General features: G+C 36.7%; 1 protein-coding gene across 1 annotated transcript; it reads left to right on the top strand.

Moving 5' to 3' along the window:
- Positions 1–15,907: 15,907 nt before the first annotated feature.
- On the top strand, positions 15,908–23,614 carry LOC136229050 (calmodulin-binding transcription activator 4). Its single transcript, XM_066017600.1, has 13 exons — positions 15,908–16,284; positions 16,446–16,571; positions 16,690–16,805; positions 17,621–17,709; positions 17,978–18,023; positions 18,360–18,852; positions 19,488–19,606; positions 19,818–19,881; positions 19,965–20,188; positions 20,501–21,183; positions 21,340–21,922; positions 22,119–22,412; positions 23,223–23,614. Exons 1-13 carry the CDS (start codon positions 16,272–16,274, stop codon positions 23,319–23,321), a joined length of 2,949 nt encoding a protein of 982 aa, XP_065873672.1. The 5' UTR covers positions 15,908–16,271; the 3' UTR covers positions 23,322–23,614.
- The last annotated feature ends 2,169 nt before the right edge of the window (positions 23,615–25,783 follow it).

Raw genomic sequence — 25,783 nt, 5'->3', positions numbered from 1 at the left:
TAAATCTACATGTGATGAGCTACAGAAGATGATGAATTCCTTTTGGTGGGGTAAGAATGCAGATGGGAGGAAAAGGATTCATTGGCTCGAGTGGAAACGTATGTGTGGCAAAAAGTGTGTGGGTGGCCTGGGATTCAAGGATCTTAGAGAATTCAACATGGCATTACTTGGGAAACAAGGTTGGAAGTTAATTGATGAACCTAATACATTGGTTAGTCGAATGCTCAAAGCTAAATACTACCCTGGGAGGACTTTCCTTACATCCAAATTGGGCAATAATCCCAGTTTTGTTTGGAGAAGTATTTGGAGCTCAATTGATTTACTAAAATCTGGCCTAAGATGGTGCATTGGTAGAGGAGATCAGGTTATTGCACACCAGGATACCTGGATTTGGGAAAAGGACAAGTTATGGATTGATCCTGTGGAGAATAGGGCAGGTAGGGAGATGAAGGTGGGGGAACTGTTTATCCAAGGGTCTAGAATCTGGGACCGTGGAAAACTGACGAGTTATTTTGATGAGGAAATGGCTAAGACTATTGGGGACATGGTTATCTCGTTCTCTGTAAAAGATGATAGACTCATCTGGCATTATACTGCAGATGGTGTGTATTCTGCCAAGTCTGGATACAATTTACAAGGCTCAGGTAGGAACAATCCTAGGGATATTGCTGGATGGAAGGTATTGTGGAAGTTGGAGATACCTCCCAAAATAAAGCTATTTGCATGGAAGTTAATGTCAGGTATGTTGGAATTTAGTGTCCTAAATACAATTGTTTTGGATATTAATATTAATGAATAAATTGTTTATTTGGTCATTTGTTTAATCAGATATATAGCATTAATATGTAACTATATATAAAGGCACAAATCTTTCGCAAAGGAAGTAATCCTAAGTTTATTCAAGTAGTTATAAAGTTTTCATACAAGCATGAAGTGAGACTATACTTTATAATAGACTGATAGACTTAAAGTAAACCCAAGTCAAGTAATATGTTATAGGGATTGGCATATTGCTGTTGAGACTTCATGTAACAGTGTTTTCTGTCGAGACAGAAAGCTGATCTCACAAGCTTTAGATATTCTGATATCTAGACAGTTACATGGATCTGATGAAGGAGTTCATTAGGATTGGGACCCGACTTGAGATAACAGAATGGAGTGATTTATCTAATGTGTCAACTGTTCATCTCATCGGTATTAGTAGGTATAACTAATCCTCAGACTCAAACATTCATTAATTAGTAATTCTGGATTGCGGAGTCTGATACTTTGATTCTGTGCGAGCACGGTCCAATAGGTGAGAGCCTAGGGTGTGTGAGAGCAGGGTTGGGTATCACGCGAAGTAATTACAGAATGGTTAATGTCAAATTGAGCATTCGTCACTCCCGATAAATGGGAGATATATCCAAAGGGCCGCTTGTGGTGAATTGACTGAAATCCTTGCAAGGTGATACAGTTAAAAGTAGAAATAAACATTTCACTTAACTTATCTTTCAGAGTGAATTCAACCTGTACAAGTAAAACCGAACTCTTCGTTATATGTAACCTTGACACATTCCATGGCTATAAGGAACTGACCGACATGATATAGTTGATAAAGGATCATATTATACTGTACCTAATACAGAAAGGTTAATGTTAGTTATCAACCTGACTTCTTAATTGCTCTGGGGGAATATCATAGGTTCTGCTAGTAACAGCTCTCGACGGTATTCCGTTATATATATGTTGGAATTAATCGTAATGAATAATTTCAAATGATATATACGGCTAGTGGCAATAAAGAACCTAATGGGTCGCATATGGGACTTGGAATCGGAGGACGAAAATGTAATTAGTGGGACATACACATATGGGCCGAAATTTGTATTAATTTAGGGATAAATTAATTTGATTAATAATTATAATTTGATTATGGTTATCAATTAAATTAAAAGATTATCTGATAATATTAATTAGAAGTTTTTATGTGATTGAAACTCTAATTAATTATCCCTAACATTAATTGATTATTAATTTGATTAATAATAACTATCTAAATATAATTAGTTATTGTTTAGATAATATTAAAGTGTTTATTTAATTATCTAATTAGGAATCCCATTTAGAATAAGATTCCAATTAATTAAATTCCTAACACAACTGGGATTAGGGTTTTGAGGAGTCTATAAATAGACCCCCTAACCCCAGATTTCACCCAACCCATATTCAGGAGAGCAAGGAATCGTTCTGTCGTCGTCTCGGCTAATTACTTTAATTTCTTACTGTAACATCCCTAAAACCCTAACATATACATCTTCCCACATTCATATATGTTTTCATGATTGAATACATACATTTTAGATTCATCGCATTGTCATTAGAAGTTTTATATGCATAATGCGATTACCGTGCGATTAGTAGACGATTAGTGTATCGTTAAGATGTAACGATTGGTTAATTGAGTTAGGACTTAAATGAATGAATGAATGAATGAATTCATATGTCCTAAATTGATTAAGTTACACTTTAGGAGGGCTGAATTTGAGGTTTGTGAGCAAGCACGAGGTGTCACCCCAATATTAAGACAAAATACACCTCTTCATTTGCCAAATGATGTGCACAACTCATTCTTTATCTATTCCAGCCACAATTTCGACCAAAGCTTCAGCAAAACCTTCCTTGTTCATACCCTAAACCTCTCCAAAGAAAACTCTTCCAATTTCTTCAATTTTCGAGTCAAACAAGTCAAGTTAGGAAGCATACTAGGTGATAGACACGAGTTGAAGGTTAGTATGTTGTTTTAGCTTGTTTTCTATGAGTTTGAGATTCTGAAATACCTAGGTATGATCATAGGATTTGTTGTGGATGAGTTGTGATGGAGTTTGTTGAGTTTTGGTGTTGTTTAAAGTGGTTATAGGCTGTCCAAATTAAAGATATGTATCAAGTTCCCTAAACAGAAATCTAGGGTACTGCTTTCAGTCATTTTGGAGCATGTTTTTCATATTGATATTCTTCGAATTTGAAGATACATAAAGAATAACATATGTTGCTATATGTGTTATGAAACCCTCTGTAAAATATGGGACTTTAATTCCATATATAGATGAAGAAAACCTAGATGGAACATGACTGCCTCGAAATTGAATGTCATGTGAGGCAGCCATGTTGATGTAGCATTTTGAGGACCTTAGAGTCATAATTTGAGAAAGTTTCTTTATACAAAAGTTTTCCTAACTACTTGAAGTATATGTATGTAAAAGGATTTGGCAATCCATTGTGTTTAGTGTGAGCTAGGTTGAGTGAATTATGGTAGATGCAAATCTGGATAGTCTGTTTCTTGGCAGGAAACAAGACAGAATCATTTTGCATGCCATATATTGTGTAGAAGTGATCTTCATATGAATTTTGGATATGTTATACCCATATATGTCTAGTTTCAGTAGGTTCAAGAATCAGGGAATTTGGATTTATATAGAGAGAGTTATGGCAGAATGTGTGCAAGTAGGTCATGTGATGATCTAAGACAAAAGGATTAGATTGCATGAACTTTGTGGCATTAGTGTCTTGTAAATCATATAGCATTCCTTAGTTTATATTTTCATTAAGTTTATGTTAAGGCTAATTGGATCAATGTTATGTGACATTAGGAGGGCAAGGTGCAATTGAACGCACACCCGATCATGTTGAATAGATCGAACCAAGTGCGACGGTAAGCATATTGCTTATATATGTGTATGACTGTATTGTGCCTTGTGACTTGCTGAGTGTGAGATGTGGTTGAATCTGATGTGAATGATGTGGATAATGTTTGAGTGTTTGTGATACGTCATGATTGATAAGAAAGTGATATGATTGAGTATGTTGCAGTGTTATGAGTGAATACGGCATGTTGAGCCTTGTGCACATACTGGAACTGAATAATGGTTGGATTATAAATGAATATGAGCTTGCTTAGATGGATATGTGAAATGGTCCAAGTTGAGAGTGCTATCTGAATATTGTGAGCCGGAAGCACATGTGTTGAGATATATGAGTACGTGAGTGAGTGTAACTCCTCCGTAACACAGATGATTGTATTCCGAATTTAGTGAGCCGGAATACAGATTGGGCCCAAGGACCATTTTATATATATTGTCTAAGTATAGCAAGGCCTTTCTAAAATCAGTATTACTATTCTAAATGAATAAATTCTAACTTGGTACTGATGACCTATTTTGGTTTGTGCTCTTTACATTACTTGTATATACATATATGTGTAATATGTTTATTGAGTAGGCAGCTCACCCCTTGCCAACAGATTTTACAGGTTAGGTGGAGTTCTTCTTGCTTAAGGTCGCACCAGCAGTGTCAGTCCATTCTCATCTAGGCATTTTGGAGTCTTGTGATATACTTTTGTTTTGTAAATCCTCTATGTAGGATAATGACTTAAACGTGTATTGTAAATTGTAAATGCTTTCTCTTATGTATAATATGTAAAGTTTATATGAGATTGAAGTTTATATGATTGAGAATTGAAAGCATGTATATAACTGAGATATCATGTGATCCAAGTGAGGGGGTTACATTTAGTGGTATCAGAGCGGGTCTACTTTCCTAGGGATTAGGTTGTGTATGACTTGTTTTGGATTCCTAGGTTAAGACCACATAATCATGTTTTCTTATTCTAAAGCATGTTAACATGGTCATGTTTCATGTAGGGTTATGGAGTCTGATGGTGAGAATGGACAATCCGGTAATGTGTCTAGTCATGGTTCAGTTGGTCGTGTTCATGAGTCTGGGGGCTCAGAACATATAGGAGCTTCAGAACATGCAGGGTATCCTCAGGGTTACAACCAGTTTGAACAGATGATGGGAATCTATTTGGCTCAAGGTCAGCCTCAGCCACGTGTTCAAGCTCGTCGAGATGCGCCAATCTTTGATAAAAATTTTGAAAGGCTTAAAAAGATGGGTGCAACAGAGTTTGAGGGTAGCACAGATCCTGATATAGCTGATAAATGGTGGGCCAAGATTGAAGATGTACTTGAGAACACAGAGTGTCGTCTGGACTCAATGGTCAAATATGTTTCTAATCTTTTCACTGGTGAAGCTTTAGAATGGTGGAGATCTATAAAAAGGACAAGAATTAGAACTGAAATAACATGGGATATTTTCAAGAAGTTGTTCACTAATAAGTACATGTCAAAGATATACAAAGATAGGAAACAAACAGAGTTTTTGACCCTTATGCAGGAGGATATGTCTGTGGCTGAATACGAGCTTAAGTTTAACACTTTAGCCAAATATGCACCTGCAAATGTGGCTACAGAAGAAGCAAAATGTCGCAGGTTTGAACATGGTCTACACCCAGATGTTAGAATGGGGATTCATGCACATGAAACGAGCTTTAGATTGTTAGTAGAATCTGCACTCAGAGCGGAGGAAATTGTGAAAGATAAAGAACAACTTTTTGTAACTAAAAGGGCTAGATTTGATACAGAAGGCCAGTCTAGCAGGCCATCAAAGAGAGGTGGATTCTCAGTTTCTTCTAGAGGCTATTCTCAACAATTTAGAGGTAGTAGTAGTATCCATCGTGGTGGGACTAGATCACGAGGCGGATTTGGAGATGTTTTGAGTAGTGCTCCATCTGTGGGTAGTAACAGATTTTCAGGTGGTCGGTTTAATAGTGGGTATAGAGGAAGAGCGAGGACAACATCTTTTCCAGCTTGTCAGACATGTGGACGGGTACACAGAGGTGAGTGTTGGGGACCTTCCCTGGTTTGTGGCAGAAGTGGCCGATCTCACACAGGAGAGTGTTATGGTTCATTTAAGAAGGGTACATGTTTTGAGTGTGGAGAAACAGGCCATTATCGTAATGATTGTCCCTTACTAGTTGATAGAGGAGAGAGAGTTCAACCTCAGTCTAATATAGGAGGTGGTGCAGCTGGAGTGGATAGAGGCAGAGGCAGAGGTCGAGGAGGAGGTAGATGGGGTAGACATGATGCTCCTATGGGTGGACAGACACAAAATTTACCACGAAACAGAGCCTTCAATATGACAAGGGGTGAAGCTCAAACAGCACCAGAAGTTATATCTGGTACAATTTCTATCCTTGATACCATAGCTTTTGTTTTGATTGACCCTGGATCCACTCATTCATACATAACACCTGAGTTTATATTGAAAATAAATGGGAAGGTAGAACCATTAGAATATGATGTGGGAGTTATCCTGCCAGTTGGAAATAATGTTATTGTAAATCAGGTTCTGAGAGATTGTCCTATAAAAGTGAGGGGAAGTGAGTTCCCTATAGATTTAGTAGTTATGGGGTTTAGAGAATTTGATATTATTTTGGGAATGGATTGGCTGTGTAAATATGAAGCTAAAGTTGATTGTTGTTCAAAGGAAGTTGTGTTACATTTTAATTCAGAATCAACTGTGTTATTTGTTGGGGAGAGAAAGGTTGTGCCATCTTGTTTAATATCTGCAATTCAAGCAATTAGATGGATTAGAAATGGGTGTGAGGCATATTTAGCTCATGTTGTGGACACTAGGGAGGATGTAGGCAAATTGGAGAATATTCCAGTGGTGAGAGATTTTGCAGATGTATTCGTAGATGCACTACCAGGATTACCACCTCATAGGGAGATTGATTTTCCTATTGAGACCATGCCAGGAGTATCTCCTATATCAATTGCTCCATATAGAATGGCTCCAATGGAATTACAAGAATTGAAGAAACAAATAGAAGAACTACTTGAAAAGGGGTTTATACGACCTAGTACTTCACCGTGGGGAGCACTTGTATTATTTGTGAAGAAGAAAGATGGTAGTATGCGTCTGTGTATCGATTACAGACAATTAAATAGAATGACAGTGAAAAACAAGTATCCATTGCCTCGGATTGATGATTTGCTAGATCAACTTAGAGGAGCTCGTCATTTTTCAAAGATTGATCTAAGATCGGGCTATTGGCAGTTGAGAGTTGCAGAAGCTGACATACCTAAAACTGCTTTTCGCACAAGGTATGGTCATTTTGAGTTTCTTGTGATGCCTTTTGGCTTGACTAATGCTCCTGCAGCTTTCATGGCATTAATGAACAAGACTTTTCAGCCATATCTAGATAAGTTTGTTGTGGTGTTCATTGATGATATCCTCGTGTACTCAAGAACTGTGGGTGAGCATGAACAACATTTGAGAATTGTTTTGAGAATTTTGAGAGATAATCAGATGTATGCAAAGCTGAGCAAATGTGAATTTTGGATGGATGAAGTTGTATTCCTTGGTCATGTGGTGTCAGGTGAAGGGGTTCAACCCGACCCTTCCAAAATTAAAGCTATTGATGAATGGGAACCACCAAAGAACGTTACAGAGCTTAGGAGTTTTCTTGGGTTAGCTGGTTATTACAGGAGATTTGTAGAGGGGTTTTCTCTGATTGCAGGTCCATTAACTAAATTGCTGAGAAAGGGAGTTGTATTCCAGTGGAATGATAAATGTCACCAAAGCTTTGAGGAACTAAAGAAGAGATTGACTTCCGCACCAGTGTTAGTGTTACCTTCTGAAGGTGGTGGCTTTGTTGTTTATACAGATGCCTCGGGACAAGGTTTGGGATGTGTTCTAATGCAAAATGGGAAAGTCATTGCATATGCTTCTAGGCAACTGAGACCTCATGAGATGAATTACCCCACACACGACTTAGAGTTGGCAGCAGTCATCCATGCATTGAAGGTATGGAGACATTACCTATATGGGGAGACATTTCAGATTCTCACTGATCACAAGAGTTTGAAGTACATCTTTACACAGAAGGAGTTGAACCTAAGACAAAGGAGATGGATTGAGCTATTAAAAGATTATGATTGTACAATAGATTACCATCCAGGAAAAGCTAATGTGGTTGCAGATGCTTTGAGTAGAAAGAGTGTTGATATTGTGGCTAGTATGAAGAATTATAGTTTGAATTCACTAGTGGAGATGCGAGCCATGGATGTGCAGTTAGAAGTAAATGAAGTAACAGGTTTGATGGCTACACTACGGGTAAAACCAGATTTGAAAGAAAGGATCCAAGAAGCACAATGGCATGATCCTTATTTACAGAAAATGCGAGATCGTGTACAACAAGGTAAAAGACCTGATATTTCTGTGGAAGATGATGGAACTATGATGATAGGTAGTCGATTATGTGTTCCAGATGTAGCAGATTTAAGATCAGAAATTCTACAGGAAGCACATAATTCTCCTTATGCTATGCACCCAGGAATGACAAAGATGTACAGAAATTTGAGACCTTTTTACTGGTGGCCTACAATGAAGAAAGATGTATCTGATTTTGTTTCCAAATGTTTGACATGTCAACAGGTTAAAGCCGAACATCAAGCTCCCGTGGGAAAACTAAAACCTTTAACCATACCAGAGTGGAAATGGGAGAGGATCACTATGGATTTTATGATGGGATTACCAAGAACAAGGCATAGACACGATAGTATATGGGTGATAGTGGATAGACTTACGAAATCTGCTCACTTTCTACCGGTTCAACAGACAGACTCGATGGATAAATTGGCTAGACTTTATGTGGAACAAATAGTGAGGTTGCATGGAGTACCTATATCTATTGTTTCAGATCGTGATCCTAGATTTACATCTAGATTTTGGGGCAGTTTACAGCACTCATTGGGAACAAAATTGCATTTCAGTACAGCCTTTCATCCACAGACAGATGGACAATCGGAAAGAACTATTCAGACCTTAGAGGATATGATGAGAGCTTGTGTTCTTAATTTCCAAGGTGAGTGGGATATACATTTACCTCTTATGGAGTTTGCTTATAATAATGGTTATCATTCGAGTATAGGCATGGCACCTTATAAGGCATTATATGGAAGACCGTGTAGAAGCCCTATATGTTGGGATGTTGAAGGAATGAGACAATTAGAAGGACCTGAGTTAGTCCAGGAAACGATTGAGAAGATCAATGTCATAAAGAAGTATTTAAAAGCTGCACAGGAACGTCAGAAAGCTTATGTGGATCAGCACCGAAGGGAGATGGAATATAAAGTTGGAGATAAAGTGTTTTTAAAAATATCCCCATGGAAAGGAATAGTTCGTTTTGGTAGAAGAGGGAAGTTGAATCCAAGATACATCGGGCCTTATGAGATCATTGAGAGAGTTGGACCATTGGCTTATAGGTTAGCTCTACCACCAGAATTGTCTTTAATACATGATGTATTTCATGTGTCAGTATTGAGAAGATATAGATCAGACCCAAGTCATATGATTCCTGAACCTGAGATTGCAATAGTGAATACAGACTTAACTATTCGTGAGCAACCTTTGGAGATTTTGGGACGAGAAATGAAACGACTCAGAAACCGTGAAATTCCAATGGTTAAGGTGAGATGGAGTCATAATCAAACACTTGATGAGGCAACTTGGGAGGTGGAAGAAAATATGAGGACACAATATCCTTACCTATTTGAAGCTTCTGGTAAGTGAATTTCGGGGACGAAATTCTTTAAGGGGGGAAGAACTGTAACATCCCTAAAACCCTAACATATACATCTTCCCACATTCATATATGTTTTCATGATTGAATACATACATTTTAGATTCATCGCATTGTCATTAGAAGTTTTATATGCATAATGCGATTACCGTGCGATTAGAAGACGATTAGTGTATCGTTAAGATGTAACGATTGGTTAATTGAGTTAGGACTTAAATGAATGAATGAATGAATTCATATGTCCTAAATTGATTAAGTTACACTTTAGGAGGGCTGAATTTGAGGTTTGTGAGCAAGCACGAGGTGTCACCCCAATATTAAGACAAAATACACCTCTTCATTTGCCAAATGATGTGCACAACTCATTCTTTATCTATTCCAGCCACAATTTTGACCAAAGCTTCAGCAAAACCTTCCTTGTTCATACCCTAAACCTCTCCAAAGAAAACTCTTCCAATTTCTTCAATTTTCGAGTCAAACAAGTCAAGTTAGGAAGCATACTAGGTGATAGACACGAGTTGAAGGTTAGTATGTTGTTTTAGCTTGTTTTCTATGAGTTTGAGATTCTGAAATACCTAGGTATGATCATAGGATTTGTTGTGGATGAGTTGTGATGGATTTTGTTGAGTTTTGGTGTTGTTTAAAGTGGTTATAGGCTGTCCAAATTAAAGATATGTATCAAGTGCCCTAAACAGAAATCTAGGGTACTGCTTTCAGTCATTTTGGAGCATGTTTTTCATATTGATATTCTTCGAATTTGAAGATACATAAAGAATAACATATGTTGCTATATGTGTTATGAAACCCTCTGTAAAATATGGGACTTTAATTCCATATATAGATGAAGAAAACCTAGATGGAACATGACTGCCTCGAAATTGAATGTCATGTGAGGCAGCCATGTTGATGTAGCATTTTGAGGACCTTAGAGTCATAATTTGAGAAAGTTTCTTTATACAAAAGTTTTCCTAACTACTTGAAGTATATGTATGTAAAAGGATTTGGCAATCCATTGTGTTTAGTGTGAGCTAGGTTGAGTGAATTATGGTAGATGCAAATCTGGATAGTCTGTTTCTTGGCAGGAAACAAGACAGAATCATTTTGCATGCCATATATTGTGTAGAAGTGATCTTCATATGAATTTTGGATATGTTATACCCATATATGTCTAGTTTCAGTAGGTTCAAGAATCAGGGAATTTGGATTTATATAGAGAGAGTTATGGCAGAATGTGTGCAAGTAGGTCATGTGATGATCTAAGACAAAAGGATTAGATTGCATGAACTTTGTGGCATTAGTGTCTTGTAAATCATATAGCATTCCTTAGTTTATATTTTCATTAAGTTTATGTTAAGGCTAATTGGATCAATGTTATGTGACATTAGGAGGGCAAGGTGCAATTGAACGCACACCCGATCATGTTGAATAGATCGAACCAAGTGCGACGGTAAGCATATTGCTTATATATGTGTATGACTGTATTGTGCCTTGTGACTTGCTGAGTGTGAGATGTGGTTGAATCTGATGTGAATGATGTGGATAATGTTTGAGTGTTTGTGATACGTCATGATTGATAAGAAAGTGATATGATTGAGTATGTTGCAGTGTTATGAGTGAATACGGCATGTTGAGCCTTGTGCACATACTGGAACTGAATAATGGTTGGATTATAAATGAATATGAGCTTGCTTAGATGGATATGTGAAATGGTCCAAGTTGAGAGTGCTATCCGAATATTGTGAGCCGGAAGCACATGTGTTGAGATATATGAGTACGTGAGTGAGTGTAACTCCTCCGTAGCACAGATGATTGTATTCCGAATTTAGTGAGCCGGAATACAGATTGGGCCCAAGGACCATTTTATATATATTGTCTAAGTATAGCAAGGCCTTTCTAAAATCAGTATTACTATTCTAAATGAATAAATTCTAACTTGGTACTGATGACCTATTTTGGTTTGTGCTCTTTACATTACTTGTATATACATATATGTGTAATATGTTTATTGAGTAGGCAGCTCACCCCTTGCCAACAGATTTTACAGGTTAGGTGGAGTTCTTCTTGCTTAAGGTCGCACCAGCAGTGTCAGTCCATTCTCATCTAGGCATTTTGGAGTCTTGTGATATACTTTTGTTTTGTAAATCCTCTATGTAGGATAATGACTTAAACGTGTATTGTAAATTGTAAATGCTTTCTCTTATGTATAATATGTAAAGTTTATATGAGATTGAAGTTTATATGATTGAGAATTGAAAGCATGTATATAACTGAGATATCATGTGATCCAAGTGAGGGGGTTACACTTACTCTCTCTTTGATCTCTTATCGATTTCTGTTAGAGGCAATCATTACGATTGCTATTCATTGAAGGTTGATTACTGATTATCTTTTGTTTTGTGTTGAATCAAACGTTCGTGGTTCACGAGTTGATAATAACAAGTTGTGGGCACTTCGTTTGCAACGGTAGATAGTTCATCAGTAAAGGTATTACTTTCTATCCCTCTTTATATGAAATAACAATTAACAGATCTTGGAAAAGGGAAATAGATAAAATAGATAAAATTTTATTATTCCGCTATGCCTAGGCTTGTCTATTTTCCTTCAAGGTATACTTCCTCTTCGAACTAAACTTACTAGTAGAAGGATCCTTATTGCAACTAATTGTTCGTTATGTCCAAATGATATTGAACATGGGTGGCACTTGTTTGCTGGTTGTGCTTTTGCCAAAGTATGTTGGGATTCAGTTGGATTAGCTCCACCTGGAGAGGACTAGGAGTATATCGAAGAGTGGGCGCTTAATTTGTGTGCTAGGTCAGAAAAAATAGTCATACAGAAAAGCATGACTGTACTTTGGGCTATCTGGTAAGCTAGAAATAAGATGCTATGGGATCAGGGTGCTTGTAGGCCGGAAGTGGCTATGAGATTGTCATGTCGATTTGTGGAAGAATGGGAGGAGGCCCAAAATCCCCAAAATACGGAGTTGGGAAGGGTAAGGGGCGGGGGTTAGGTGAGTAGAAATGATGGGAGAGGTGGTTTGGCTAGGGTGGAGATACCACGGGATGGTGAAGGGAGGAGGGGACCAGGAACATTTATTCTTAACAATTTTTGTTTTGTAGGTCCGACGGAGAGACGCCAAAATAGTGTTGCATTTGCAGCTCCAGAAGACGATGGCGGACATGTTGGAACCTCGGCCGCGGGAGCAGTCAACCATCTTCTGGCGGCTTATCATCAGGGTCAGAATGATGGGCGTGTACCAACTCATGGTTTCCCTGAATTTGATAGCGGCATAACAAATTGCAGATCGGACACGATGCAGATCCAGGCATAACCGGCGCACAGCAGGCCAGTCAGACCGCGAATTCAAGAGACTCCGGTGCACAGCAGATCAGACGTGACGAACCTTTGGGAGTTTTCACCGTATAGCAGATCAGGCAAAACAGTTATGTGTTCAATGGCTTCAGTATGTAGAGGAACAGTGAGGTCAGGCCCGGAACTGAAACCGACAGATTAACTCAAAGACCCAAATGGTGTCCGCCACCTTGTAATTATCTAAAGTGCAATGTTGACGCCACAATGTTCAATGACGAGGGAGCTATCGGTGCAGGAGCAGTTTTGCGCGACTGTATGGGTAGTTTCATCCAAGGCTATAGCACACATCAGTCGGGTGTGGTATCAGTCAAAATGGCGGAAGCAATGGCACTTAAGGAAAGTATGGGTTGTGTTCTATCTTTAGGTTATAACTCAGTTATGTTCGAAAGTGATGCAAAGGTTGTGCTAGATTCAATCCGAGCTCAACATCGTGATCTTACTGAGTTTGGGCAAATTATTCAAGACATTAGAGACTTTATTCATGATCACCCAAATTTTAAGGTGAATTTTGTTGCAAGGTTAGCGAACGAGGCAGCTCACGCCATGGCACGAAATGCTCGTTCCTATGCTAATTCTTTAATTCATTGGACTAGTCCTGTATTTATTCGAAGCATTCTAATTCGGGATGCTTCTTTCTGTTATTAATATATCGAGTTTTTCCTTCAAAAAAGAAGTGTAATTTATTTATTTTGTTACGAAAAGAATATGTTGGTACACTTTTGAAATTAGAGTTGAGATATCATTTCGAATTCATTCTCTTAAAAAAACATAAAAAATTTAAAAATTTAGGATCAATTTCCAATTATTTATTTTTCTAAATAAACCCCTTAAATTTATACCGTTTTAAATATTAAGCTTTTAATCTTTAATTTCATACACATATAATTATTGTCAAAAGACTCCATTAGTTAATTCTCGATGTGTGAAAATAAAAAAATTATAAACTTATATGCTTATTTCAGCTTTTCTAGTCACTTTTAGTTTTTTTTCTTCAAACAACAACAACAACAAAAAAAATTATACTGTTTGATTAGTTTTATGAAGCCCTAACTTTTAGTGTTCGTTTGTTTTGATTTTTCATAACTAAACAGAAAATAAAAAATATTTAATAAAATTTCGAAACTATTGCATTTAGCAGAACAATTAACTATCATTTAGTATCCATCAGCAGAATAAATAATTATTGGGATCATCAAACAAGAATAAGTGATTCAAACATGTATTTAGTTTTTTTTTTTTTGACAAAAATATTAGCTTTTCCCCTCTGAGCTTTGCACGTTTTTTAGAGTTTTTTACTATTTGTATTTTTTTTTTATAAGATAGAGTAGCCTAAGGACTACAAGGGACACAACCTGGGGAAAGAGACGCCCATGACGTCTTAGAGAAGGATATCATGAATGACATTGGGGGGTTGATCAAAGATATGCAAACCCAATGTGAAATCATAGGCGAGGTTAGCCAAGCAGTCCGCACTTCTGTTTCCTTCACGGTAAGTGTGAGATATCACCACCATCCAATCTCAGTCCAGCAGCTCCTTAATAGCATCAATCAAGTTACAAAACTCATTTGGACTGAGATCCTCTCCCTCCACAAGGCTAGTCACAGTTTGGCTATCAGATTCTACCTCCACAAATTTTAGACCCTTAGACTAAGCAAGCGAAAGACCTTCGTAAATTCCCCAAAGCTCGGCCTTAGTGATTGAACAAGACCCAATATTACCTGCCATCGTGGTCTCAGATCAAACCATCCGCAGAAGCGCGAAGAGAGTGGCCTTTAAAAGCTCCATCCACATTAAGTTTGAACCATTGATGTCTCGGTCTCTTCCACGAGATTAACTGTTCAGCCTTGGGAAGGTGCTGGCTCTGGACGTCTCTCAGTAGACAGTTATTAGTCTGTTTGACCTCTTTGCAAAAGGCTTTTATACTCTGAGAGAGATCAAACGAAGTCTTCGATTTATGCTAAAAAATTTGCGAGTTTCTATTCCTCCAAAGAAACCAGCAGATGATCCCAAAGAAGACTCTCCACTTTAACCCCAACCATTGTGAAGAACACTTTAAATTGGACATGAGCCATGAGTTTGCCTCTTCCTGGGTGAAAGGATCAAACAAGTTAGGATTGAGGAGATGAAGCCAAACCATTCGGGCTTTATGGCAATCTCGTAAGATATGGATCAATTTCTCATCGCCAAGGTTGCAAATAGCACATGAGCTAGTTAGGGAGAGGTGGTGGCGACATCTGATCCGTTGAGGCCCTGGCCAATTCCAAATCCAACTCTAGTCTAAAAAGATTGTGAGCTAAGTGAATCCTCCTGAAGAGCATAAGCCGAGCTAACACTAAACCTGTCGTTCGATGTTCCAATCCAAAAGCAACTATCTTCCAATCGATCACCACGCGGAGGTAGAATAGAGACAATCTGAAGAGTGCATATATCATGTAGCAGAGGTGAGAACTCGGTCCCCTTCCAATTACCATTACTATCCACCATGTCCTTCACCCTTAAGCTTAAATCATAGTTTGCAAGGATGCGAGCAGAAAGGAGTTTCAATGGGCCTAAATCACCCAGTCACGCATCAGACCAAAACCGGACTTTAAATCCATCGCCAATGTGCCATTTGGTCTCCATAACAACTTCATCCCTCACCTGCAGCAGGACCCGCTATAAGGGAAAAGAGGTCTGCCCCGGTTTAACCATGACATCAAAGTAGGAGGAGCACTTGTAGTTGCTCATAATTATCTGCACCCAAAGACACAATCCCAATTTCGAAACGAAAAACTATCCGCCTCCGGAAAATTCGGTTTCGAGAGCTCGAACAATGGAATTTAAAACTAAATTTATACTATGAAAAAACTATCCCAATAAATTTGAAAAGTATCAACGACACAATAAGCAACTCATTAAAGTCAATAAGCAACAACGACACAATTTTTTTAGTCAAATATTCATCCAGGCTCCAAATTTTGAATTATATCACAACAACCAATCATTTCATGCCTAGTATAACGAGCTCATGTAAACCCACATGCAGCAGATCTTACTCCCTCTTTCTCACCCACTCAGCCCACCTTCGTTCATACTCTTCTTCGTCTTTCCTTCTCTCTCTGTCTCTGGTATAAGAATTCAGGACTTCCAAAGTCAAGACCGTACGGACAAAGGTCACAGTCTAAGCCATTTCTTCTTCTATACCTATATTTCTCGTTCTTACTGTATAGCTATCAACAAAATCAAGTTCGATCCGGTTCGAGATCACTCAACGCTCTCCATGCTGCCGGCCATGAGCTCAGTATAAGGTTTCAATCGGTGTTAACTTCTCTTAGTTCCTTTTTCTATCGGAATTTCACCGGAGAGCTAGCGAAAGTCTGGTTCAAATATGAGTCGGACGTGGATTTCAGTGAAGTGATTCCAGCAATTAGTTCAGTGCTAAGGTTTTAGGAGTTCAATATGTCGCAATCAGGTAGGTTGTTTCGGTTGAATTTTTAGTGTAGGTATATATATTTTTGTACTGAAGTATGTATTCTATTATTCGTGTTATGTTGAAGATATATGCGTTTTGACAAGCCAAACAAACAGTATTTGGTTCTTTACAAAGATATATTCTGTTGTTTGTTATCTCAGGATATGATATCAATGATCTGTTTCGAGAAGCTCAATTGCGATGGCTGAAACCTGCAGAAGTCCTTCATATATTGAAGGATTACGAAAAGTACCAACTCAACCACGAGCCAGCTAACAAGCCAACTGGTAATCGATATAGTGTTATGTATATGTAAATGAGGCAATTTATTCGGTTTTCGTGGTTTTCTGTGGTAATGGAAGCTGGTTTGCAATTTATTCATTATGCACTGGGGTTTACTGACAGGTGGATCTTTATTTCTTTTCAACAAGAGAGTCCTTCGGTTCTTTCGTAGGGATGGCCATAATTGGCGTAAAAAGAAGGATGGAAGAACTGTTGGGGAAGCACACGAACGACTTAAGGTCTTTTATTGGTGCCTATGCTATGTGTATTCATTGCATTTGTCTGCTCATTCCTGTTTTAGAGAAATTTTCAGTTCCAGTTTATTGATTGGTTGCACGTTTTGGGAAGGATGAAGTTCAAAATTTGATACAAGAGAATTTTGGTGTTTCAAATTCATTGCCTTTGATCAAAATTATGGTTATTGACCTCAGTATGTTTTACATTGATTAGTTTGTTTAACTTTCTTAACTTTATGAATCAGACAGATTTGTTTCAAAATCTAAGTTATCAGCATGGTCACTGTATTATTGGATATGAAGCCATTATGAGATTACTCACCTTTTTGCCATGATGAATTACACTCTTGATTACTCACCTTCTAACATATTATTTACAGTTATGTGATTGATATCACATTCATTATTTTAGCCTTTCACATCATTGCAGCAGGTCAATAGAAAATGTAGTGAATGTATATATGTATCATGTATGTGTATATGTGTAGAAAAGGAAAAGACAAATGGAGAACTCATGTTATTCTATCTTTTGGTGAAAATTCTCCAAAATAACCTTGACATGATTATAACATGGCAATTTGAACTGTGCTTACCCTTACATTTAAGTTTACATTTTGGCATTGTCTGGATGAATTTTAAAAGGATATTTCTAGTGGATACAAACGCTCTATATAAGCACTAAAAATATTCTGGAAAATATTAAATATATTTTTGAATGGTTTTAGCAGTTTAACGTGTGAATAGTGTTTTATGCTGTTCATTTGTATCTTTTGGGTTGGTAGAGTTCTATGCATTAGACATTTTCTTTGTATGATTAGGTGGGAAACGTTGAAGCATTGAACTGTTATTATGCACATGGAGAGGAAAACCCAAATTTTCAGAGACGTAGCTACTGGATGCTGGATCCGTGAGTATAACTTTATTCATTTGTAACTTTTACTTGTTTACAAACCTTCTTAAGTTTTCTTTTGTATGATATTAGAGAATTTCCTTTTCAGTTGATGAAATTCTGACTGCAAAAATAATATAAGTATTTTGACAGCAAAGAGTAGTTTTTCTTTGACAATTACTACATAGTCCATGTGATGATCAGAATTTTGTAAATTATTTAAAAACAACTTAGATTTGGTGATAGTGTTTGGGTTTTGTTTTTTACATTTTACTTTTCTTGGCAGCGCATATGAGCATATTGTTCTGGTTCATTACAGAGAAATTAGTGATGTAAGTTTTCACAACTTCTTATCTTCATCTCTGCATAAGTTCCATCATCAGCCATAATGGTATTCTGCAATGCATAATCTCTTCAGCTGTGAAGAAGTTTTTGTTCTGTAAAAAGAAAAGAGAAAGACAATGAAATTTGACTGAACCTTTTGAAAAATTTGAGGATCTTTAACCAGAGCATCTGCTAGTTGACTTTTCTAATATCATATTTTGTGGGATATTATTTAATTCCTGGGCTTGTTATGAAAGTTGATATAATTCTCTATTTGCAAGAGCATCTAGTGCTGCATAGACGAAGGTTCAAATTAATGTGGATGGTCACATTTATGTATACAGGGGAAGTCCAGAGTGGGATCTGCTGCAAATTTATCACCAGGGCCCTCTTCTGCTTTTAGCCCCAGTCCAACTTCTTGTAGTAGTCAAAATCGAGATTCTACATCTATTATTAGTGATTTACAGGACCGATATCAAAATTCATGTAGTCCAAGCTCAATAGAAGTTAGTTCAGAGATAGTCAGGAAGGGAAATGAATTGGAAACTACAGCAGAGTTTACTGGTTCTGCAAAAGCTGAAGTTAGTCAATTTTTGCGAAGATTGGAGGAGCAATTGAGTCTAGACGATGACATCATCAAAGAGATTGGTGAGTTTGGAGATAAGGAAATAGCCAAGCATGATGCAGAACTTCTAGTGTATGAGAAACAGATCTCCGAGAAAGAGCCGTCTATAAATTTGCTACATAGGCCAGAATATAATGGAAATAGTCAAGGCTACGTTGGGCATGCTGGGATGGAACAGCAGAGTAACAATCTTGTTCACCTTTGGGATGCAGGTTTCTCTTTAATTCATATGAACTGAACTCATTAAAGTGTATCTTCAGCATGTGTTATATGTAGTTGTCATTAGTTCTGACTGTTTATAGTATTCTTCTAGTATGTTCTGGGCGAGAAGGAAAACAATCTGAAAAGTGCCTCAGTTTTAGGCATGAAGTGTGTTAATCTCTTTGTCTTTCTACATTGGGAAGGAATATTAAGTTGTATGAGCTTTCTAGTGATGCTCTTCTTGGATGGAATGGCTATTCATCTTTAAGAAATTATTAATCACTTGAAAAAAAACGAGACATCCTACTACCACATAAATTGTATTATAGCATTAAAGATCTCTCTTTCTTTTAACATGATTTATGGTACTTAGGCAATCTCCAAATTTATATTCTTGGTTTGTTCAACCATTACATTTTTTGTTCCCATTATTGGTTGTTCATTTATAGCCAGTATGACTTCATGCATGTTCTCAATTTTTGGGTCTGTCGTACACCTTTTGCATATCTACTTTCTTGGTTTTATTTTTTTTATTTATTTATTATCAATATTACTTGTAAAGTTGTAATCTTTTCTTAAATGTAAAATAAAAGAGAAAATAGGAGAGGAAGCTATAAAGAGTTGCTCATGACTTTGTCTTCTGCAGGTAAAAGAGGTCCATACCCTCAGTCATATCCACAAGAGTATGTAGAGGGAGGCAGAGCAACTGAGCCCTGGAATGAAGTGTCAGTGTCCTCCAAGACTTCATCTTTTGTGGATAATCAGGTGAACTATATAGTCTCTTGCCATGTTAACAATATTCTCTTGTATACCATTATACATGAGAACATAAAGGCATTTGTAATTCAAATATATAATGCCCTATAAATTATTTGGACCCTACTAGTTTGGAATTCTGAGGACCAATTTCAGCACTGCTTTCATTATGGTCATTTAGAAATAATTGGAACAAGAAAAGCCTCAATCCTATTTGCAGGAACCTGCTGAAGGGCATGAGTACAATCATTGGCTGAATTTCAACGGAATCGAAATTGGGAATTGTAAGATTTTCTTTTCAAGTTATGATAATTACATTCAAATTTCAAAATCGAGTCAAGGATTGATAAGTTTTTCATGTTGACAGCTTCTATTTTGCTGCCTCAAGAAGATGCAAATATTGAAATTCCTGCTTATTCTTCCGTGATGAGAACTGCAGAGAGTAATCCTGACTACTATGGAATGCTATATGACCAAGGTCAACTTGGAGGCCCTATTGAAGCAAATTCAAAAGTAACTGTTGCACACCAGCAGAAATTTACAATCCGTGAAATATCCCCAGAATGGGGTTACGCTGCTGAGGCAACAAAGGTATGCCTTATCAAGTTGAATTTTCAAAACATAACCAACTCAGTTGCTGTTGGATGTCATTTGCAAGCTCAGATAAGTTACTATATTAACTGGGTAATTCATATGAATATTAACCAGAAGTTCCTCATTCATTTCAATGATCAGGTGTATAGCCAGCAACTTTTTAACACATCACTGCCCTTAAATGTTATCACTTCAATATATAATTTTTTGAATTTTCCTTAAATTGGTTTCTGATGTATTGATTTCTGTTGCTCTGAGGAGTTTTCATTTGTATAAATACAATTTTTGAAACCTAGATTCTTGATGCAGGTCATTATCATTGGATCTTTTCTATGCGATCCATCAGAATCTAAATGGACATGCATGTTTGGTGACATTGAAGTTCCTGTTGAAATTGTTCAAGAAGGTGTTCTCCGTTGTGAAGCTCCTCCTGGCCTTCCAGGAAAGCTTACTTTGTGCATTACTTCTGGCAATCAGCAGCCATACAGTGAGATAAAAGAATTTGAATATCGACCTAAGATTGGTGGTTGTACTCATTGCAACTTATCTCAAACAGAAATTGCTAAGAGTCCTGAAGAACTGTTGTTACTAGTCAGATTTGTGCAGACGCTTCTGTCTAATTTGTCTTTGCATAAGGATGATAGCATAGGAACTGGAATTCATCTGCTGAGAAAAATAAAAACTGATGATGATTCGTGGGGTAACATAATGGAGGCTCTATTATTCGGCAATGGTACTTCATCTGGCACTGTTGATTGGCTTCTGCAACAGCTTCTGAAGGACAAATTGCAGCAGTGGCTATCTTCCAAGTCCCAGGAAATACAAGATCAATGTAACTGTTTCTTATCGAAGAAAGAGCAGGGGATCATACACATGGTTGCTGGATTGGGCTTCGAGTGGGCATTGAGCGCAATTCTCTCTCATGGAGTCAGCATAGATTTCCGGGACATTAATGGATGGACTGCTCTTCATTGGGCTGCTCGATTTGGAAGGTTAGATAGCAATAGTGACACTAGAGTACATTTAAATTCATTTGGTTTTCTAATAGTGTCTTGATTCCAAAGTATTAACTACTTATAACTCATGTAAAATACTAGTAAGAAGCCCAAAAAGCTTTGTTCAGTGGTGTACATTGTTTTGTGTCACAGGGAAAAAATGGTTGCAGCCCTTTTAGCTTGTGGTGCATCAGCTGGTGCTGTCACAGATCCCACTCCACAAGATCCAGTCGGCAGATCCCCAGCTTTTATTGCCGCTAGTAGTGGGCATAAGGGGCTGGCAGGTTATCTCTCAGAAAAGGCACTAACTAGTCATCTTTCTTCCCTTAGATTAGAGGAAAGTGAGCTTTCTAAGGATTCTGCTGTTGTTGAAGCTGAGAGAACTGTAGATAACATCTCCAAGGGGAAATTTGATGCCAATTCGGACCCAGATTCACTTAAAGATACCTTAGCAGCAGTCCGGAATGCAGCTCAGGCTGCTGCAAGAATACAATCTGCTTTTAGAGCGCATTCTTTTAGAAAGCGACTAGAGAAAGAAACTGCTGGATCTGATTATAGTATAGATGAGTATGGAATCAGTGCTGGTGATATTCAAGGGCTTTCAGCTGTGTCAAAGCTGGCCTTTCGCAATGTACGGGACCATAATATAGCTGCTTTATCTATTCAGAAGAAATATAGAGGATGGAAAGGTCGGAAAGACTTTCTTGCGTTTCGACAGAAAGTTGTGAAGATACAGGTATTCAATGTTTTTCCTCTTCTTGCCTGTCTGCTTTATTTGCACCTAAAAAATATCTAGATAGCGTGTTTGTATTTATGAATCTCAGAAACACCACATATTCATCCATCAGCTTGTTTCGTCTCTATGGAACAGGATAAATAGCATAGATCATATCTGACTGAGGGATGGATTGCATGATTCTCTTTTTTGGCAGGCTCATGTGAGAGGTTATCAAGTTCGGAAGCACTACAGAGTGATCTGTTGGGCTGTAGGAGTTCTGGACAAGGTTGTTCTAAGATGGAGACGCAAAGGAGTTGGTTTGCGGGGTTTTCGGAATGAGGCAGAACGCATTGAAGAGAGTGAAGATGAAGATATTCTCAAGGTGTTTCGGAAACAAAAAGTCGATGGAGCTATTGATGAGGCTGTCTCGCGTGTGTTGTCAATGGTGGATTCTCCAGAGGCGCGTCAGCAATATCAGCGGATGCTTGAGCGTTACCGCCAAGCTGAAGTAAGTAGGTCGATGGAATTTATATTTACCTGAAATTTAAGAAAAGCCTGACCATATTTCAGCCGGCTTAACTTGTTTATCTAAATATCTAATATATATTGACTGCGGTTTAGGAAATGACAAAAAGCAATGGCATTATACTCTGTTTACTTGTGCATGTATTAAACTTAAAATTAAGTGGCTGAAGTGCAGTTCACATTTCCCACTAGCATTAGTGTTCCAGCGACATGGCGTAATAATTGACATATTTGTGATTAATTACCAAATAATTTCTTCATTTTGGGTGGATTTCAAACTAATTCCGTGTATGTGGTAATGTTGGCTCGCTCCACCAGTCAGGAAGGCGGACAAGGGGGCTGTGGGATTTTTCTATCAGTGACGGGCAGACTAATATTTCACAATACAATGTGAAATTGGCCAGCTTGCTTAGGACATTGTAATAATAAATGAGTAAAAAAGTAATATACACACACACACACACATCAAATAAAAAGGTAAGATTAATTAAAGTAAGCTGGTCAATTTCACAATTATATTGTAAAATAGCAGTATGCCTGTCGCAATATTGGACAGGAAGACTGATGGAAAATTCCCGCAACCCTCTTGTCCGCCTTCTTGTGGCGGGACGAGCCAAAATTACCACATACACGGAAGAAATTCTTTGGTAATTAACTATAAATGTGTCGATTTCCCCACAATAACTGGCTGACTATTCTACACGAGTTTCAAATAGTTATCCCGTCACGTGTTTTATTGCATCAGATTCTGCAGTCATCTTACTCTTTTTTCTTTTTTGATATATATTTCCAGGCTGAACATGGTGAGACAAATCAAGCAGTAGCTTCTTCAACTTCTGTGGACGATTTTTCTGATATAGAAATTGAGAACATGTTCGATTTCCGGGTCTAACATACTAATTTTCGTTCAGCCTGCGATGCATGATCAATACTAAGTTGCCTGCTACAGGTAAATTTCCGGGTTGAGTTTGCTATTAATGGCTTGCAATAGATGGAAGTGATTAGAAGTTATTTATCCTATTGTTGCTGTAAATGTTTTTGTAAGTAGTCTAAATTGCTTGACCTAAGGTTGGTTAGATTAGAGTCTGCAATCTTTTGTCTGTAAATCTTTGGTAATAATGTGAAGATATAGGAATGGGAGTGTAACTTGATTGCAAAATGTGATATTAGGTCCTGAGATTTTCATTTGCCTGTTTAGTAAGTTTTTGTGCCATAAATATATAACTAAAAATTAATTTGTGTTTCATTAAAATCGAATTAAGGGTAAAAATAATCGAATTTTAGATATCTTCAGTCTTAAAGTTGTAATATTTGATAAATTAGTCTGAATTTTATGAATTTTAGATAATAAAACTGATTGTATTTTGGCTAATTTGTCAGGGGCTAATTTGTACTAATTATTAATTTTTATATGCTATTTTGACCCTTAATTTCATTAAAATCAGCATCGTGAATTTTTTATTTATTAAGTTTAGGTTGGAAATCTGATGTAAAATGATTTCACATTAAAATGTACATTATTTCAAAAATATTTAGTGCTATACACCTAATATTGAAATTGAAAAGGTGATATAATATTTGTATATAATATAATAAGAATTCAACATTTAAATATAGAGGAGGTTACAGTATAAAAGTAAATAAAAGATTCTTAAGAGTTACCAAAAAAAGATTTATAAGAGTATATAGAGGGTGTTTGGAAGACTGATCGGTGATGAATTGCTTTGGCAACCTTGAATAGTTTTATGTAGGGTTAAGGTGCAAAAATACCCCTAACGTTTTGGGTCTGGAGCAATTTTACCCCTAACGTCTAAAATGGTGCAATTTTACCCTTAACGTTTGTAGCCAAGAGCAATTTTACCCCTAACGTTGATAAATTGGATCAATTTCAGAAATAATTCATCAAACTGTCTTCTCGGTCATGAATCTTATCATCTACACTTCATATATGCGTCATTTTATCAGTAACAAATCATAAACATATGCTGGGATGTGAAAAAAATAAAAAAATATATTGTCTTTTGTATGAATTAGATAAAAAAAAATTCAAAAAATTCACCGAATTTGTAAATATTAATCTCCAATTCTATTATTAAATTATAAAAAAACATGAAATTCTTTTTTTAGGATGAATTGATATGAAATTGGTGCAAAATAATGAATAAAAATATATGTGTTTTATAATAATATCTGAAATTGACCCAAATTACCAACGTTAGGGGTAAAATTGCTCTTGGCTACAAACGTTAGGGGCAAAATTGCACCATTTTAGACGTTAGGGGTAAAATTGCTCCTGACCCAAAACGTTATGGGTATTTTTGCACCTTAACCCGTTTTATGTACGGGAGTGATGGCGAGTGTTTGAAATTTTCAAACAATGCTACAAGTTTTTAACAATTTTTTAATAAAATTGTTTTTTTTTAATATAAAAAAATGATTTAGTTGTAACTGTTGGTCTATTTGTAGAGAATATTTATGATGAAAATAAATTATATATAAAGTAATGATTTATGATAACTTTTAAAGTTGCTTATGATTAGAGTTTTTTTTATCAAAGTTGTCAAGAGTGATGTAGATTATTTAGAAAATAACATATTATATTTTAATATCATATGTTAATTTTGGGTAATCTTTATTCAGAGATGCAGTTCTCATCTTCAATATAAGTACTTTTTAAAGTTGTCAAAACTTTTAACATCATTGTAAAATATATTATTTTATTTTCTCTGTTATCCATATTACCATAAAAGTTGTATAATTTTAAAAAATTAGCATAAGATTTATAAAACATTAAAAATATCTATTCCTTTCAGGTTGAATAATTTAAATTTTTTAACATTTACCACACTAAACCAAAGAAGTCTTAGGGTGTTCGAAGCTAAAAAAAATTACCTATGGACTTCAGAATTTGTTTCCCAACACTATAACCTAACTCCAATTTAGCTCTCCAAATATAAATTCTCCGAGTATAAATGAGTTGAAGTACTCTTTCTCTCTCTTACTTTTTCGTTAGTAATTTTTAAATTGAATGTAGTTGAATTCATCTCAGTAATTTTCTTTCTTTTAGATGATAAAAAAATGATGTCATACGGAATTCGAAGTTATTATGTGCAGTGTTACAGATATTATGTGTTATAAATAAAATAAGACCTGAACTAAAAAATTTGAACCATAATTTTTTTTCCTTTTTTAATTATAGGAATTCCGGTCACCCATGGGATCCATGCGGGTGGGTGCTCTTGGAGCTGGAAGGTTAGGTTAACTACCAAATATGAGTTATTGAGTTTCAAATCAATTCCAAGGTTAGGAAAGAGTTATCACATTCAGAGAGTTATTTTGACAGTTCATGAAATT

This window comes from Euphorbia lathyris, chromosome 5 (assembly GCF_963576675.1).
Source record: "Euphorbia lathyris chromosome 5, ddEupLath1.1, whole genome shotgun sequence".
NCBI lineage: Eukaryota > Viridiplantae > Streptophyta > Magnoliopsida > Malpighiales > Euphorbiaceae > Euphorbia > Euphorbia lathyris.
Note: the sequence above shows the minus strand (reverse complement) of the source record. Positions and strands in the feature narration are given on the sequence as shown.